At 33.3% G+C, this 18,672-nt stretch overlaps 2 protein-coding genes across 11 annotated transcripts in view; one reads left to right on the top strand and one right to left on the bottom strand.

Annotated features, from left to right (window-relative positions):
* LOC109858586 (pumilio homolog 2) overlaps positions 1 to 6,527 on the top strand; it is a 73,686-nt gene extending 67,159 nt beyond the window's left edge. For 6 of the 10 annotated variants that reach the window (XM_020436001.1, XM_020435998.1, XM_020435997.1 and 3 more), the window contains 9 exons: positions 296 to 536; positions 1,056 to 1,220; positions 2,038 to 2,157; positions 2,807 to 2,917; positions 3,411 to 3,705; positions 3,948 to 4,188; positions 4,421 to 4,811; positions 4,920 to 5,088; positions 5,182 to 6,527. In XM_020436001.1, the coding sequence (XP_020291590.1) occupies positions 296 to 536; positions 1,056 to 1,220; positions 2,038 to 2,157; positions 2,807 to 2,917; positions 3,411 to 3,705; positions 3,948 to 4,188; positions 4,421 to 4,811; positions 4,920 to 5,088; positions 5,182 to 5,509 (2,061 nt within the window). In that variant the 3' untranslated portion in view covers positions 5,510 to 6,527. The remainder of the gene's footprint in view (positions 1 to 295; positions 537 to 1,055; positions 1,221 to 2,037; positions 2,158 to 2,806; positions 2,918 to 3,410; positions 3,706 to 3,947; positions 4,189 to 4,420; positions 4,812 to 4,919; positions 5,089 to 5,181) is intronic. The other 4 variants (XM_020436004.1, XM_020436003.1, XM_020436005.1 and 1 more) reach the window with 3 other exon arrangements.
* Positions 6,528 to 15,795: 9,268 nt separating this feature from the next.
* The window catches only part of LOC109858582 (transmembrane protein 181), an 8,637-nt gene continuing 5,760 nt past the window's right edge, over positions 15,796 to 18,672 (bottom strand). Inside the window, exons 12-13 of the mRNA XM_020435992.1 lie at positions 16,892 to 17,122; positions 15,796 to 16,826 (exon numbers count right to left, since the gene is read on the bottom strand). Of these exons, the coding sequence (XP_020291581.1) occupies positions 16,693 to 16,826; positions 16,892 to 17,122 (365 nt within the window). The 3' untranslated portion in view covers positions 15,796 to 16,692. The remainder of the gene's footprint in view (positions 16,827 to 16,891; positions 17,123 to 18,672) is intronic.

Raw genomic sequence — 18,672 nt, 5'->3', positions numbered from 1 at the left:
AAATTATACAAGAGATTTATATTTGTCTTACAGTCAGCTTTATTATAATCAGGTGCATGCTAATTTTTTTTTTTTTTTTTTTTTTAATATCACTCATATTATTTCATAGATGAGAATACAAACTTTATTACGAACAAAAATACATGTACAACACTAGCGCGCTATCTTGTTCAAAAATTTAAGTTGTCAAAAATCAGCTGTTAAATAGTCAAAAGAGTTAGATATTTGTATGTTTTGTATATAAATTTATATATATATATATTGATATTTTAATGAATTAATTTGTTTTCCTTAGGTTCAGGGACAGTATCAAGTTATACCAGCTTATTATGATCAGAACGGCTCGATTGTCATGGGTGGAGTGCGCGGTTTGAGTTCAGCAGCGACCCCAATGAGATTGGTCAGTCCCGCGCCGGTTCTTGTTAACAGAGCTCCGTCTCAACCTCCACCGGGTCCACCGGCTCCGCCGCCGCCGAACCTATATTCTCAACCGACTCCGACATCACACAGCAACGCTACACCCGGCGAATGTCTCGGTACGTCTATCGGCAATCTATAGAATCTAGCACACTGCCATCGTTTTCTCTGTATAAACATATATTTGTAAGAAGCCTTGTAAAGTTATGTGTGTAACATCTTGTAAAGATCTTTCTTCCCCTTTCCCCGTCGTCGTGTATTACGTGTGTAAATGCATGACTTATATTTTACGAACGTCTGATTATGATAGTTTATATGATAGAACGTGTTATTGTTAACGTTTTATTGTTAACGATCGCTCTACTGTTTACTACAGTCAAACTTGTCAATTTGTCTGTTTCCTGTAAATACGCGTAAAAAAAAAAAAGAAAAAAAACACGCCACACCGGCACGATAACATTGTGACTAAAAAAAAACAAAGAAAAGAGAAAGAAATAAAGGAACATAAGTGCGAATGTGCGTGCGTGATGTGTACTACCGCTAGGCTTCTCTATAGACGGTGTAAGGTCCGGTAACATACGCTAATCACACTTACGACGACTAAGAGAGCGCGTATGGGTTGCGGGCTTTTGGTGCAGGTCTGGCAGCGTGCAGCGCAGCGGCAGTGGTCGCGCAAGCTCAAGCAGTTGCAGTGCAACAGGCGCAGCAGCAAGGATCGGGACTTGCCGCGGGTTTAGCGGCACTAGGATACGGCGGCTCCCCGCTCGGAGCACTGGGCTCGCCTGCCCAACTACAGAACACAGGTATATTATCGTGAACGCGCTTGATCCTCCTCGGTCGTCACCGATCTCGTTTGAAGAAAATTCTCTCAGCAATGGCAAAAACGCTGTTTTGCTATCGTGAAACGTGAGATATTCGTTTCTTAAGATGTTCTTTTAAACTCTCAAGCGTTTTTTCCTGAGAACACTGAGAGAATTTTCCTTTCGACTGTGTATATTGGTGGTGTGTACGAAGAATTTTTCATGTACAGAAAAACAATGTAAGCTATTTGCATGCTTTTTACACAATCTAATTAATTTGTATTCTTGTGTTGAACATAGTCATCCTTCTCACAGTGACGTGTCTTTTCCAGTAGAGCGTTTGTGTCGATTTGTTTATTATTGTGATCTAATCGGTATCGTCACGTCTCTCGTAGCATTTATTGTCATGTTTGATATATCACCTGTCGATATTAATATAGCATCTCACTATCGAAAAATCGAGGTAAATATTTGTTGTCGTACAATCAAATGCTAATTTACTGTCTTGAATTTATTGCTTTACCACATTCGCGAGAAATTGATGTCAACGTTAGTAGAAATGAGTTATGTCGTTGAGCTATTATGCATTCTCTTAGCTTAGAAAACAAATTTAGAAAACCTCTAAACTGACGGAGCAATAAATTTTGAGACACAAGGAATAATAAAAAAAGTGACAAAGTAATTAGCACCTAATTATGCGATACTGGATAACTGAACTTGATTTTTGCAACGGTGATGGCGCTAAGTTAATACAGGTTTCGATTTGTGGTTGCTCTCGAGCAACTCGTGTTAAAGATGACGGTGTCCGTCTTGTGTGCAGGTTTAGGACTCGGTGCATCTTCAACTGGCAGACGAGATTCCTTTGATAGAAATACTTCAGCCTTCAGCCCAAGCTTGGAATATAGCCGGGCAAAGTGGCCTCAGAGTTACGGCGCCCTCGGTAAGAATCGTTTGGTTGTGTGTGTATTCCGATGTACAGTGTGTAGGGCATCTAACGGTATGTTCTCATTGCACGGATACATCATACGGAGAAAAACAACGAAGACAAAAATCCAAGTAACTTTATCTCTCGTCATACTTTCGTGTCGAGAATGATACCGGCTTTTTTGTTCTCTTTTCGTAAGTTCGCTTGCAATAAAACACACATTTTTGAGAATTCGAAGGATACCGTTTTACATGCTTATACACGGCCAACTCGGAATCGCCATAGACGCTTGATTATCTATGTTGTATATTTTTGTCTATAATATAATTGTACTTCATTTGTACACATGCTTTTCTATACATAACTCTAGCTATATATACAGGAATATAACGCCTACATTTTTTTTCTTTAAATTAAATCTTACATATGTATAAACTATATTGCGTCCTAATGAATAAGCGGCTGCAAGGACGACTGGTTTAAAAAAAAAAAAAAGACTAGATGTGCCGTATGTAAATCGTAAAACGATTTTTAACGTTAACACACTATGGGACTAGATGTAGCCTTTATACATTGTACATTGCTTCTATTAAGAAAAACAAACAAAAACCAAATGTACAGTGCATTGTTTCCTAATCAGTGAGATAAGATCTCTATTCTCTAGATACAGGAATTTGGGACAATACGTACCTAGATACAGGTTGGGACAGATTGTATCTAACAGATACTACAGATACAAGTACTTCTTCCAAAGAGTACTTGAATAAAGATACAGGTACAGGTATAGATCGAGTGTATCTAAGTACAAATACTTAGATATCTTGTTTTCGTACAATTTGAGGACATTTTTTGAAGTCGATTTTTACTTGATGAATATGTTTAGATATCAATGATTTTTTTAGTATTTTAGTGAATTACTTGAAGTCACAGTTTTACAAGTTTAAAGTTTAAAGAAAATTTAATTTTGTGTATTAATACAAGTGCAAAAAGGCAGCCGTAACTATATTCAAAAATTGAAGAAGTTTATTTATAATAATATATGTAATATTTATACAATTGTAAAAAATTGCTGCAAATAATTGCTGTCGTTTATTTTTGTCAAGAAAAAATTGACTCCAAACTTGAGCAAAGAATTTGGCATATTAAGTGAGAGACACAACCTGTTGTTTAAAATAAACTTATATTGAAAGTGGAAAGCTACTCTTGAATATATTACAAAGAAATAAGATCTACGATACTTAACAAAGTGTCTTCAATTGGTTATGCAGGTACAGTCACTGCGTCACCAAGTCCTCTGGGATTGTCTTTAACACCACCACCAACTTTAGGAGGATCCCTGAGTGGTCTTGTCGGAGGAGCTAGTCGTGTGTCAGCGGCTCCCGGTGCCGAAGCTAAATTCCGTGCAAGTGCAGTCCCTGGTCTTACAGCAAATGGAGTGTTTGGTTCTAGTAGCTCTCTGTTTCCCAATCTCGTAGGAAAACCTGGCCGTGGTGGCGCCACTAATATCAACGACAAGAATGCTGGAGGAAGATCTCGTTTATTAGAAGATTTCCGAAATAACAGGTAATTGAAATACGTAAAACTCTTTATTTCTATATTGGATAAAAGGAAGAGAAGAATTTTTATCACAGTTTAAAACGTAAAAGTAAATAATTTCAATATTATACGTTGTATATTAAAAAAATCATATATACACTACACAATCTCACCGTGATAGAGATTCTATTTTAGATGTCATTAATTAAAATCTTTATCACAACGTGATATAGCTGAATAATTTAATAAATTATACGTGTTGGTTTCAGATTTCCAAGTCTTACACTTCGTGATTTGACTAATCACATAGTTGAATTTAGTCAAGATCAGCATGGCTCACGATTCATTCAGCAGAAATTGGAACGAGCTTCGGCTAGCGAGAAACAGCTCGTGTTTCAAGAAATTCTTGCTTCTGCTTATTCTCTCATGACAGACGTGTTTGGAAATTACGTCATACAAAAGTTCTTTGAGTATGGGACACCCGAACAAAAATCGACACTTGCTCAAAAGGTAAATATACCTCATTATAATAACGAAAAATTAATTTGAGGAAATTATAAGTCAGGCTAAAATTACATCTACTTCACAGCCATTTTTGTTATAATTTTTACACATGACGAGACATTTGCGTGTCATCTGATTCAATGTGATTACACTTGAAACAATCTGATTTATTAAACAATTACATTAATTAAAATTATGTTTTATCAAATATTTATTTGATTTTTTTTGTTTAAATTAGGTTCGCGGACATGTCCTGCCGTTAGCATTGCAGATGTACGGTTGCAGAGTAATACAAAAAGCACTTGAATCAATCGGACCGGAACAACAACAGGAAATCGTGCGGGAGCTAGATGGGCACGTGTTGAAATGCGTAAAAGATCAAAATGGAAATCACGTCGTTCAGAAATGTATTGAGTGCGTAGAACCCCGAGCATTGCAATTTGTAATAGGGGCATTCGCAGGACAAGTTTATTCTCTAAGTACTCATCCGTATGGTTGTCGAGTTATACAGCGTATTCTCGAACACTGCACTCCCGAACAAACTCAAGGAATTCTGCAAGAGTTACACGCCGCTACTGACCAACTGATTCAGGATCAATATGGCAATTACGTCATACAACATGTGTTAGGTAAACAGTTTCGTTATTCTTACTTTTGCTTTGTTGTCATAAATGTGAGTATAATAACATTTAAAGATTAAAAATAAATAAAATAAATAAATAAAATTACTTTTGCAGAGCATGGAAAGCCGGAAGATAAAGCACAATTGATCAGCAGTGTTAGAGGCAAGGTGCTTGTTCTCTCCCAGCATAAATTTGCGAGTAATGTGGTTGAAAAATGCGTGACTCATGCTACAAGACAAGAACGTGCTGTATTGATTGAAGAAGTCTGCGGCTTCAACGACAAGTGAGTGCAATTTAACGCGCAATACGTTAACAAGAATTGTGATTCAGTGTTATTGAAGTAAAAAATGATATATATTTATTTTGTTTTTTTCAGTGCGTTGAACGTTATGATGAAGGATCAGTATGCCAACTACGTCGTACAGAAAATGATTGATGTTGCGGAACCAGCGCAACGCAAGGTACTGATGCATAAGATTCGTCCGCATCTGGGAAGTTTACGCAAGTACACTTACGGCAAACACATTATCGTCAAATTGGAGAAGTTTTTCATGAAAACTGCCTCGGCAATGGGAGTGGCAGCAACAGCATCAGGTACGTCGACAAACAGCGGAGGCAGCGATCTCGGTCCTATCGGGCCGCCCGCATCCGCAGCGTCCAGTCAAGTCTCGACGTCTAGCCAACCATCGCCGCAAGTTTTATAAACATGCGCACGGAGCCTCTATCTTCGTCGTGGAGAAGAAAACAATTACACAAAGAAGAGGCAAGCAAAACCACAACCTCCACACATGTCGCATTCTTTATTTTATCTTAGCGATATCTGTTGTATCGATTGAATAACGAGTTACGATAAACCTCTTTTTCTTTTCGTTCTTTTTTCTCGTTCTGTCCTGTGCTTTCGGAGATGGAAAAAAAAAAACAAACAAACAAAAACAAAGAAGTAATGTAACTTGCGCGTGGAGAAACTTCGGACATTGTTTCTCACGAACGACTTGTTAACATATGTGTCTTTTTGTTAATTTTTGCAATCGTTAAGTCGACATTTTTTATAATATGGTTTCTTCGGGGCCCTGGACATTACGAGAACACGGTAACTAAGAAAAATATATATATACTATACACGAAAGAACAGTCTGTAGACACAAGGATAGATATGTTTGCAATGCATTTTTCTATCGTGCAAGTACCTCCGCGCGAAGGAGTAACACGAACGTAGAGATATTGCATTACCAATATGTAACACGGGTGTAAAATTACACTTTAAATTTGAGTGTGAAATTACGCTGTAATTTCGGGTTTCTAAATGATGTTTCTCACGATTGGCAAGTTTTTAGATTTATGCTAAACGTTAATATCACACTGTATGCGTTTTGGCAGTCTTGCGTCGCGCAAAATCTATAAAACTTTCGTAATATTTTTAAAGAGGGAAATCGCTTGATTATTAGATTATCGTGAAAGGTAATTACGCTGGATTATTAGATGCGTTGTAATTAAAAATTTAGAGCTCCATCTTTCGGTAAAGAGTAAATTTAAAGCGGAGCACTATGGTGAATAGACAAAGCGCGGCTAGTTGAGATTGTACTCGGCGGACATATTCAAGCTTTTATGAAGGCGATAAGATTAAAAAAAAAAAAAAAAAAAACACAGACTTTTAGACGGTTAGATCTTAGTGCTGCATGTGCATTTATATCGACTTGTACGAGGGTTGTAACACACACATATNAAAAAAAAAAAAAAAAAAAAACACACATGCCGCCTGTATGTGTGACGTTCCAGATCTCGCGTATACCGCGTCGCTTCCTCTTTTACACACAGCTGCTTTAGTATTATTTTTAACGCGCGGTATGCACCCGATCGACCAAGTTTCGCAGACGAGAGAGTAAGGTAAAACGTGAAAAGTGTAGAAGTCTAGGAGTTATATAGATTATGTTTAAATGTAGCATAGAGCGGTTTGACATAGAAAGGAAAATCGGGAGACCGAAAACCCTGGACCTGAACTGGACCTGACCTTGACCACCGATCTGTCTTTTGAGACTAGTTGGAACGTTCACACAAAGAGCAATTATTTCGTTGTTCGGTTTTTTCTTTTTTTTTTTTTTTTATTTTTATTTTTATTTTTACATATCGCAAGATCAAGATAACTTTTCAAGATTTCTAAATGCTAATTCTTTTTTTCTCTCGTTTTCTGTTTTTGAGTTTTGAGAATGATTAACGTGATATATACGGAGGGAAAAGAAGACAAAGACGAGACAATTAAGCAAAGTGAGAAAATTTGTGTTCGCGCAATTCTCCTTTGTTTATTTGAAACGTCGCTTCCGCAACAAGGAACATTTCTTTTCCTATTCTCTTTCTCCCTTTCTTTCTCATTTTCCCCACTGTCCCACATCCCCTGCCCCTTGAGCCCTCTTGAGATCCTTAAATTTTGTAAATTGTGATATAAATAAATAACAAGTGTGTATTATAGATATGAATATCCGAAATACGCGAGGACCGAAAATTCAATAAATATTTTATTTCTCACGGGAGATTTTCTTCCCCTACTTTTGACGGAGTCTGTGAATATTATGTATTATAAAATATAACTACTAATTATATTAAATATTTAAATATGATTTACGTTCTAAAACAAAAACGCTGCTATCCTAACCGATAAGTTACACTCCTCCCCTCCCCCCATCCAGTTTCATATTTTTCCGCCAAGAGATCCAATTGTAAGATATAAACATTTTTCATGGAATTCCATTAGGACAAAAAAATCATTTATACATATATAAATATATATATACATACATATATATAGAGACAGAAATAATGATTTTTCTCCCATCTCCCCTTAAATAATTTGCAGCTACCGTTCTTGGAACGTAAAAAGTAAAGAACATTGTACATTGTATAAATGATATAACGCGTTCTTGAAAAAGCAAGCATCAGGAGTTCGTGCACAACACACGTGTATCTATAAATCCGTTTGCGCCATTTTCTCCTCTTTTATCTGTTCCGATACTATACATATATATACATTCACGAAACACTACATCTCACACACATTTCAATTTTGTATTATAGACTGACGGTTGGAAAAAAAAGAGCGCACACTCAGCCATTTTCAATAGGGTCGCGCGCACGTTTTCGTAAAAAAAATGATAGATTACGGCCAAGTAGTTTTTTAAACATCAGGATTTTTTTTTTGTTTTAGATAAATTTTGATAAGTAACTTCTCTATTGTTAATCATTTTTCTTGTCCACGATGTATAATATTTTGACATAGATGTTTAAACGTGTGGAAATCGACAAAAATAATAAGTTAATCGGTCACATGACTCTATACATAAAAGATATAAAAAAAAAGTAATAAGAGGGAAGAACGTAGCTTTTTTTGTAAGTATTGTAAATATCGACTTATTAAAGAAATTGATAAATTGTCCTAAGTACCTTCTATCTCTTTATCTCTCTTTCTCTATTTCTCTTTTCTTTTCTTCACTCTATTTTTTCTCCTCCTTATTCGAAGCGATGATTGCTCTTATTTAGATTGTCGTTAAGGATGGATGGCGGCGGATTAATGTACGGCAATAAAAACACTGTTCGACGATTTTTTAGTTTTCGTCGATATTAAAATAGTCTTATACAATGTATACACTTGCGATATGTAAATTTTGTAGTTTTGCAGTAGCGATTCTTCCGAAAATTGCTGAGAGATACGCGCTCGGTCGAAGCTAAATGTATCACACATATACATATACTTATGTGTGTGCATAAACACACACATACACACACACAAATATACAACTGACACATTTATAAAGAGGCGAGACGTACATTTGAGAAGAACACTTTCTTGACATAGATAGACATTCCAACCGCCACCTCATCCTCAATCGACAGGACGCATGACCTGTGTATACACCGTTGAAACGGAGCGAATTATATAAATATAAAACGCAAACGAAACATGTAAAACGTGTTTATATGTAAGGAAAAGTGACGAAAAAAAAAAAAATAATAGTTCCTTCATCCGTGTAATAATCGCGTGCGCGCGTCATCTGTAAATTAAAGATCGAGAAACAAAAACCGCGTCTCATCTGTAATAGATCCATCAATCACATGTCGAATTGCGCATAAAGAAACCAAGGATTATATAAATAAAAAAATGAGAAGAGACGTTTAAAACAAAAAGAAAAAAAAACAAACAAAAAACGATGCAAAGCTAAAGTCGAATTCAAAATCTCTCTTGTCTTAATAACTAACGTAAGAATATGGACATTTACATATATACTTTTATTACTTTTTATTATTATATATTACATTATGATATATTGTATTATTGCTATTATATACACATTACTATCGAATATTATTTGGTTAACGACTCCCCTTTTCCTCTATTTGATTACTCATTTTCGCTATTACTAATTGTGCTAAGCATATGTAAATATATGTATATGCGTATATTCATTCTCGCAAGTATATACATATATGCACATGTGCGCATGCATATATACATATATACATATACATATATACATATACGCATGTAAGATGGATGATATACATTTATGTAATACATTTATAAATACGATTTAGCGTATTTCAAAGTACATTTCTCATTAATCTTTCCTATTGTCACACGAGTTTTTCTTCCTCTCCTTCTGTTTTTAACGGTAAAAAAAAAAAAAAAAATCTGTACCTCTCGAGAATTTTTGGTATAAACGTTTAGGAATAGAAATCACACTACCTAGCGCTGTGTCGTCATTATATCTACTTAAGCTCTCCCTATTGTATCAGAAGGAAAAAAGGAAAAGAACTTCTTATCGACTTTTAATTATAAATAGTGTAAATTTTTTATATAGCGCGAAAATGCGATATCTCTCTGATGAGACGCTGCTCTTACGAGTAAAGGCGATTATTGTGTGTAAGGAAAGAAAGAAAGATAGGAAAAGAACGGTGACCGGTGAAAACACACGATCTCTATTCGATCTTTATTCGCTTTATTGTACGTTTTGTCAGTCATTACTTCAATTAATTACTTCTGAGATCGGATTTACAAAATTGCGTTGAGACTGAGTTCTGTGTAGAAATTTAATTTAGCGTAAATTTCGTTTTCCTTTTATATATATACATATATATATATATATATATATATATATGTATATATATATAAAATACACAGGCAGGAAAACTTTCAAATTATTGGATATTGTTTTTAATAACGCAGTCTTGAATATCGCGATTATGTAAGCCGTATAAAATTCGACAAACTTTCGCCTACGAAAGAAAAATAAAGAGCGAAATGATTAACTTAATTTTGCGCAATTTTGTATTGTAAATTTTGTAATATTTTTGCTATAATATGCTTTTGTTGCGTTACTACGTTAAACCTTTAGCAAACATATATTTAAAAAGCGACTTACTTTACTACAGTACATGTCCGAAAATTTTAATATACTAAATATAAGAAGAGAAAAATTTTATGTGTAAATGAAATATCGCTATATACACGAAACGTATTTATTTCCTTTTTATTGATATTTAAATGTCATATATACAACATGAATTATATTGAAGTCATATTTTAAAAAATCAAATTTTTTTTTTTAATGTAAGAAAGATATTTTAGTAGAGTTTAGACCATGTATCCAGTGTGTGATTTTGCACTTTAGATAGTATCGGCTTTCATATTTATGCCTACTTCTTCACTCTCTTATTTATTTATCATTAGGAACTCTAAATACATCCCTAAGCTTCAATGTTATCATATATTTATTGTATACGTTTGTGAACGGGCGCGACATTGTTGTTGACAACATAAAGCGGGAACAGTTCGTGAGTTAACATGAGTCAAAAAGTGTGACAGCATGTATTGTCAATGATGTTGTTATCAATAATGTTGCGCCCGCGCAATCTAAACGCGGCTTTGTGCATAAACAAATTGAGAAGAGTGAAAAAAGAGAACATTACGTGTGAACGCCTAGATTGATTGATCATTGAACTCGTATATAGCGATATTCATTGAACATACAGTGTTGACAGATTTCCATTATATATTTCGGTTTTTTTTTTTCCACCATTTGTATTGCAAGTTGTTCGATCGTCCCTTTCCACTGGTTTTTTTTCTTTTCTCCTCTTTCGATTGTCGATTTTTTGTTTTCTGTCACTCTGACGTCTAATCCTTCGTATAATAATCAAGTTGCAAAAACAACTTGAAAAACCGCACCCGTTTTTTTTTTTTTTTTTTTTTTTTTTTTTTTTTTTTTTTTTGTTTTTTTTTGTTTTCCTCACCGGGACATTAAAAAGCATTAAGACAGCAACAGATTAAGCAGCCCTATAAATATTGATTATACATATATATAAATATATGCATACATATATATATCTGTATATGTATATCTAAGCCTTATATATGATATGTATATGTAATAAGTATACTATTTAAATATTGTAACAATTGTATATGATTTTAATACTACACGCTAATTGTACCATATATATATGAAGGATCTGCGACCTCCCACTTTGCAGACATATACAGACAAAACACACATACGACTGCATTACGCACACCCACACACTCGTCACATTCATTTATATTCATGCGTGCGCGCGACACACCGACACACACAATATGTATTCTCACGCATACGTATACCAACATATATACAAAAACACACGCAATATATCACTATGCGCATACTTGCGAATGGCGATTGTGCAATTTTAAGACAGTCGGGAAAAAACAAAATGACATGTTGACATTTGTATCGATTGCCCATGTTCATCTCACACCCACTGGATTCAACTGCCACGGCGCCGGTATATGAACAGTTGTTTGCTAGAACAAAAGGCCTCGGAGCCTTTTCGCGAATACTGTCAATCTTGGGAAAAAATTTGCTGATTCTTAAAACACAACATTTTCGCGAATAGAAATTGATTGATATACTTGGATATTATATTTTTTTCTGTTCATGTGCGCGAAATAACATTTGTTGTTATTTATTGCAATTTTCTGAAGATCCTCTTTGAAATCAATACTTCTTCTTGTTAATAATTTTAATTATTGAAAAAAATATTTCGATAATTTTTATAAAAGCGTTCACACACACACACACACACACACACACAGTCAGAGTTTTATCTTGAGACCGACAGTACTCAAAAATCGCAAAGAGATAAAAGCAAGAGAACATCAGCGGGAATGGTGCGCCCTGATATTAAGACTGATGTACAGTAGCGCGCTATTCTCATCCATTTCATATTCACGCTCTTCTTTTTCTTTCCTCTTCACCTGAACATTCGCTTTTACACACGCGAATAACACACACACAACAAATACGGAATCGCAGGGCTAACTATAAGTATATATATATTTCGTATATATACACTAAAACGTATATATTAAATATATATATATAAATATCTCGTATATATATATTATATTTGTCTGATATATGTCATATATATATATATGCGTAACACTGTTCGTATCCATCGCTGGCTCTTATAGTGCGAAGAACGTCTGCGAAAAATTTATTGTATGTCGAAAATAAATGAGTTGCGAAAATTTCGAAAAAAAAAAATTCCTAATATCAATAATAGAAATTATTGATGATAACAGTGTCGGTCGATTATCAAACAATCAAATTCGATTACATAATGTGATAAATCGTACAATCTTGGCGAAAGATTTGTTTCGCCAGAGTACCGTCGGCGATATACGGGCCAGTGATGCCGTCTGAGACACACGATAGAGGGAAATAAAGAGGGAAAAAAAAAAAAATGAAGAAAACAGCTGCGAGAAGTGTATTCCAATTAGCAGATTTAGATAAACGTGTGAAACGGACAGGCATACGGATTTAAAAAAAAAAAAAGGCAAATCACATAACTTGTATATTAGTGTATAGAACGTAGAGACGATGAAATAGCCATTGAAGAAAAAAAAAAGGATCATTTTCGACAATGTTTTTTACAAACAGGCAGAACAGTGCAAGTAGATAAAGAAACGTCATTGTATCATTTTAACGATAAAAAAAAAAAAAAAAAAAGAATACGAAATAACGAGAGAGCATTTTTCGGAGGCAATCTTATAAATACAATTAAAAATAGCGTGGATGAAGTCTTCGTTAACCCGCCATTCCACGAAACACACAAGACAAAAACCACTTACACGATCACAAATTTACAAAAAGTCGGGGTTTTTTTTATGTGTAAAAATATCCGATGAATAAAAGGCTGTTATGTTTCATAAATTTTCAAATATCATGTTACAAGAAATTTATATATTATTTGAACAATGCTAAAAGTAGATACTTCATCGATTATGATTTTTGTGGACAATTTTTGTTCCAGTTTTGATTTTTTTTGTTTTTGTTTCTTTTTCTCTGTTCGACTTGCAATTTGATTTATCTTGAGATTTTGTTTGTTCTCTCCTTTTTTTTTTTTTTTTTTTTTTTTTTTAACGTTTATGTGTCTGACTTCGTCGTCTGGATGTATCGTCTTACTATATGCGTTCGAACTTAATCCGTTTACTGATTTGCTTATTTGTATCGGAAACGATTACTCTACACTTTTTTCTTTTCTACGCAAGTAAAAAAGCGTTGTTTATTTTATTTTGACTTTTGATTTGACGCAATTCGATTCTTTTTTCCCAATCTTTATGATAAAGAAAAGTCGCAACAATGTAACTGCATTTTGTACACACACGTACACACGTAACACACACACATATACACACTGAGGACTAGAGATCTATCAGGTTATTATCTCTTAGTATCGCGTCTTAGCGGTTTGCCGCGCGTTGCAACTAATGAAGTAATTGAAGTTACAAATAATCAATTAATAAGGAAGGTTATACATACACTTGAGTATAGTGATAAAATAATATTTGTTCTCGTATATATATCGCAAACGGCTACGTATTTTACGACTAAGTAGATGCAGTGATTATTGTATTGATTAATCGTTTACGGATAATTGCATACATGTATTGCTTTCGTATTGCTTGAGTTTTGTCTTTTTTTTTTTTTTTTTGTACGCAGCGGAAAATACCTATCTACTTTTAGATCTTATTTATTGTCATCTCTCTCTCTCTTTACGCGCCACACTCTAGATTTTAATACAAATTGCACGTAGGGCGATCTACATTGTTATTAGGAGGCCGAAAGTGTAGTCTAAATGTATGTTGAGTAAAAACACACACGCGTACGTGTGAAATTTGATATATTTAACTGTGTATAAATATATACATATATATACATATATATATATATATTTCTCTTTCTCTCGTTATTAATTTATCAACACAATGTAACGCAAGAAAAATCTAACGTAAACAAAAGTACAATTTCCGAATTCCGCGCGACAAAGGATTTATCGGTAATAAAACGAACGCACCTCCTAGTGATCGATCATGTACGATGCAGAGAGCCGTGCTGGTAGTTTGTGTTGAGACTAAATAGCGTTTCACTCTCATTAAGTAGGCATATCCACCGCCAAGATACACACACACATACACAAACACAAAGACACCGAGAGAAAAGAAAGAACACACATGACACACTCTCTCTGTACACACATTTAACGAGACAAAAAAGTGGATTAACGGTATTCTAAATGTAACATGTATATGATGGCTGTACAAATGTAACATTTTTTTCCATTATGTATGATGATAAAATAATGATAATAAAGAAAAAGGGAAGATTTGATGCAAAAAAATATGTAATTGAACAAAAAAAAAAAAAAAGAAAATAAAAAATGTGCGCGTCTCGATTGACGTGAACGCCGATATCCAGAGAAGCGATGGCGTCGCGATAAGGTCAATCCGTCGGCACATCCCGTGTGAGTGATCACCAATAAAAACTACTATTACTTTTAATTATTATGAAATACCATTTCTGTAATAACATTATGATATAAAACCATACATTGAATGGCAATTTCCTGTGTACTTCATTCCTATCTCCTCTTAAGAAAAAAAAAAAGATAGACAACATTTTGTACATATTATATATATGAGCAATCAATTGCAATTATATCGGACATTTTTCAAGGAAGATGACAAAAAAGAAACAGTACAGAAACGTTTGCATATGATTTCTTTATTTAGGTAATGTAACAAGCATTCATAGCATGTAACATGTAAACAGTGATAAGAAATAGCTATTATTGTAACGCAAGGTATTACATTTTTTTCAACATCTCTTCGTACATGATAAATTTTTAAGTTTGTGTGTGTGTGTGTGTGTGTATATATATATGTCATCGTTGTATAATAATAGAACGATACGTTTTGACAATTGATAAGCAATTTTTACGAATTGCAGTTTTGTAAAATTTGTTTCTGTGAGTCCGATAGATCGAGCGCGAGCAATTTGTTTTTTTTACAAAAAATGATCACTATCTTTTCTTAGACAAACGTGATTCAGATGTGTAGCAGATCTCTTTCAAGTATAAAACACGCATTTTTATATTAATTTTTGTAAATATACGCGCATATTTTTTTAAGAATTAATAACATTTATTGAGTAATGTTAGGTATATGCTATACATCTATATTGTTTGTATTAAACTTGCCATATACCAAATAGTTAAATACATTTCGTATAAAAACTATAATATCTTACGAATAATCAACATAACATTTGGACTCTTATCGATCTCTCTCTCTCTCTTTTTTTTATATCGATTCGCAGATTTGATCGCGAATAGTATATTTAAAATCGACATCGAAGAGGTATCGTCATAAATAGCAAACATATCAACTATACTTTCTTCTACGATATGTATATAAAAAAAAAAAAAACAACAATATCGAACTGCAAGTTAAGAATACTTCTCATCTTTGGCAGCAAAAGTTTTTGCTGCACTTAATTATACGTTGTAAAAATGTACAGATAAATTAAAACAACTGAGTATTTTATAAATATTAATAATTTACAATCGTTTCTCTCAGAAGTATATATCAATTAATTAATAAAATTTTCAAATTTCTTATTCTATTTTTTTTTTGTTCCTATTTTTGTCATTTTTCATTGTTCTCTTTTCATCAATACTTTTCATCAATTATTTCTACATGCAATACACAAATTCACATCATTATGTGTATATTTATATTTTATGTACAACTTTATGTATATTATATGTAGGTTGCTCCGAAAGTTTCCTCATAATAAAATTTCTCACTCGTATAAAAACATTTAATGAATTTTTGAAATTAATTTATTGTTTAAAAAAATTCTTTTTTTTTTTTTATTATAAACGTACTATTTTTTTAAATTTATTTTATACTTCAGCCATTTGGCCAAGAAGGGTATTATAAACGTACTATTTTATTCGCGATGAAATCGTTGAAGCATCTTGTCTATTATTCTGTAGCGACTTCTTAAAGTCGTAAAAAACCATTGCACGAAAATTTTCTCATAATAAATTCAATTGTTTTTTCGGAAGCATCAAGAGCGTCTTTGAACACGTCTCACGACTGAATGAATGTTTTGATATGTCAAAAGTTCTATTTAAACATGTGAAATTAAATAACACCTATCAATTTTGATGTGACACGACGCCTAATGCCATTTTGCGAAAACTTTCAGAGCAACCTACGTGTGTTATATGCAGTTTTTTTTTTTTTTTTTTTTTTTTTAATTACACCTGACAGAATTCTCATTTATAATCAACATTTTATTTTTCAACAAACTTTGTGTGATTTTAGTTTGCCCCTTTTTTGTAATTTTTTTTTTTTTATTATACGGCAGTATAACTGCAATTACTCAGGAGCGCAAACATGACTGATGAGCAAATCAAAATCGTTTTTCATTGTTGATTTCTTCGTTTGACGAATCTATTCTCCGATTAATTAACACAGAATATTATACGACAAGTCTTCGTTTTAAGGCCCTTAGTCGCTGTCCTCCGCATTTCGCGGAGCGCGAGTCAATGGTCGCCGACTGTCCTCATCCGATCCATATATCACCTCTTCCTCCGAATCGTTGAACATCGAGAACGAGGGATTGTCTTTCGTTATCGACGAGTCTGCAATAAGAGAAAATGCTCGATAATATCGTCGCAACACATAAATTTGCGTTCGATTTACTCACGTTGTCCGTAAACCTGTTGCAACGCAGGCGCATAAACGTACGCCATGGTGTACAAATAGAAATTGAGGAGTCCGTAAAGAGCCATGAATTGCGCGGACGTGCGGTAATAAGTGGAGAGTCGGGACGCGAAACTGTCCTCTAACACACCGGCGCCGAATTGACGGGCGGTGACCAGACTGCAAACACCGGCAACCACCGCGGCGAGTAACGTCAAAAACCGCAAACGAAGATCTGTAAAAAAAATGCGTAAAGTAGATCTTCCCCGCGTCGCTTGAAAATGTAACAAAACTTTCGGGAGCAAAAATAAATTATAAATCGAATTGAATATATAATATATAAGGTGTTTTAACTTTTACATCAAAATATCTCGAAAAGTATAAGAGATACGAAAAATTATTTCAGACAAAAGTTTTATGACTTCGAGGGCGACATAAGATGGTACCATTGATGTTACCTTGGGCGTTATCAAGGTCGAGGCAAAGTTAATTTGAAGTTTTTAAATGAAACTCCTCACTTTTTATTGGATATTCTTTACTTTGCTAAGTACTTACTGAAAAATTATTTTATTATAGTGTTTTGAAAAGATCAAATCAATGGTACTTTTATGTTATGTATAAAACTTTTGTTTGAAACATTTTTCCATATCTTTTATACTTTTAGAGATATTTCGATGCAAAAGTTAAAATGAGACACCTTGTATAATTATACATATTATATATTCCAATAGGAAAACATTTATGAAATTATGTGACAAAATCTTGCATGAAAATTATGATTTGCAATTATGTAAATATATTTTGAGAAATAGATAAAAAATATTGATCTTTTATAAAATATTTGTAAAAAAAATATTGATCTTTTATAAAATATTTGTAAAAAAAATATTGATCTTTTATAAAATATTTGTAACTGTTTGCAAAATTAATTTCCAAACATTATTTTGGCAAAACAATAACGATATGGCAAATCATCTTAGCAGTATGTTTGCAAAATTAAATTAAAAAAAGAAATTGTTCAATAATTGAGAAAAAATTTCAGCTAGGGTAAAAGACTTAATTAGTATCACCTGAATGATAAACCCTGGCGTTAGTGAATTGTTTTTACTATTTATTTATCAAAAACATGTGTTTTTCTTCTTATCTGGTATTATTCAATGTCTCTAATATAAGAAAAAAATAATACGTCTCTCAAAATCTCTATTTTTATTTATAAATTTAATAATTAAAAAAGAACGATGCGAGAGCTCTATTACTGTCACCCCTAAAATAAAAGAAATGAGACAAGAATGTTAAGTGCTGGATTTTTTATTATATTAATTGCACTTAAAATTCTATGTTAAATTTTTTTCATACATACCTTTTTAGGATTTATTTAATATTTTAAATAAAATAGCTCAGGGTGACAGTAATTGAGTCTTTCACCCTATGTGATGTTTAAAACATGTAGAAATATGATTGCATATGATAAAATCAAATTAATTCATGTATATACTTATGGAAAATGCATAACGACTCTTTTCTCATTTTTGACAAATATTATTTACAAAATTTTATTTTAACAAAACTGTTGCGTTATGCCATTTTTGTGCAATATTTTCACAATTTGCCTATTGGAGTATATGTGTGTGTGTATATACAGGGTGTCCCAGAATTGGTTTAACATCTCTCGTAGGCAGGTAGAAGGAATAAAACTGAGGTGAAAAGTCCTATACCATTTTGCTAGATTCGCAATAGTTACTGAGATTTTAATTAACAAAGATCCGCGAATAAGCATGCATCGGG

The sequence above is a fragment of the Pseudomyrmex gracilis genome, unplaced genomic scaffold (genome assembly GCF_002006095.1).
Source record: "Pseudomyrmex gracilis isolate BER0280 unplaced genomic scaffold, ASM200609v1 scaffold_213, whole genome shotgun sequence".
Lineage (NCBI taxonomy): Eukaryota > Metazoa > Arthropoda > Insecta > Hymenoptera > Formicidae > Pseudomyrmex > Pseudomyrmex gracilis.
Note: the sequence above shows the minus strand (reverse complement) of the source record. Positions and strands in the feature narration are given on the sequence as shown.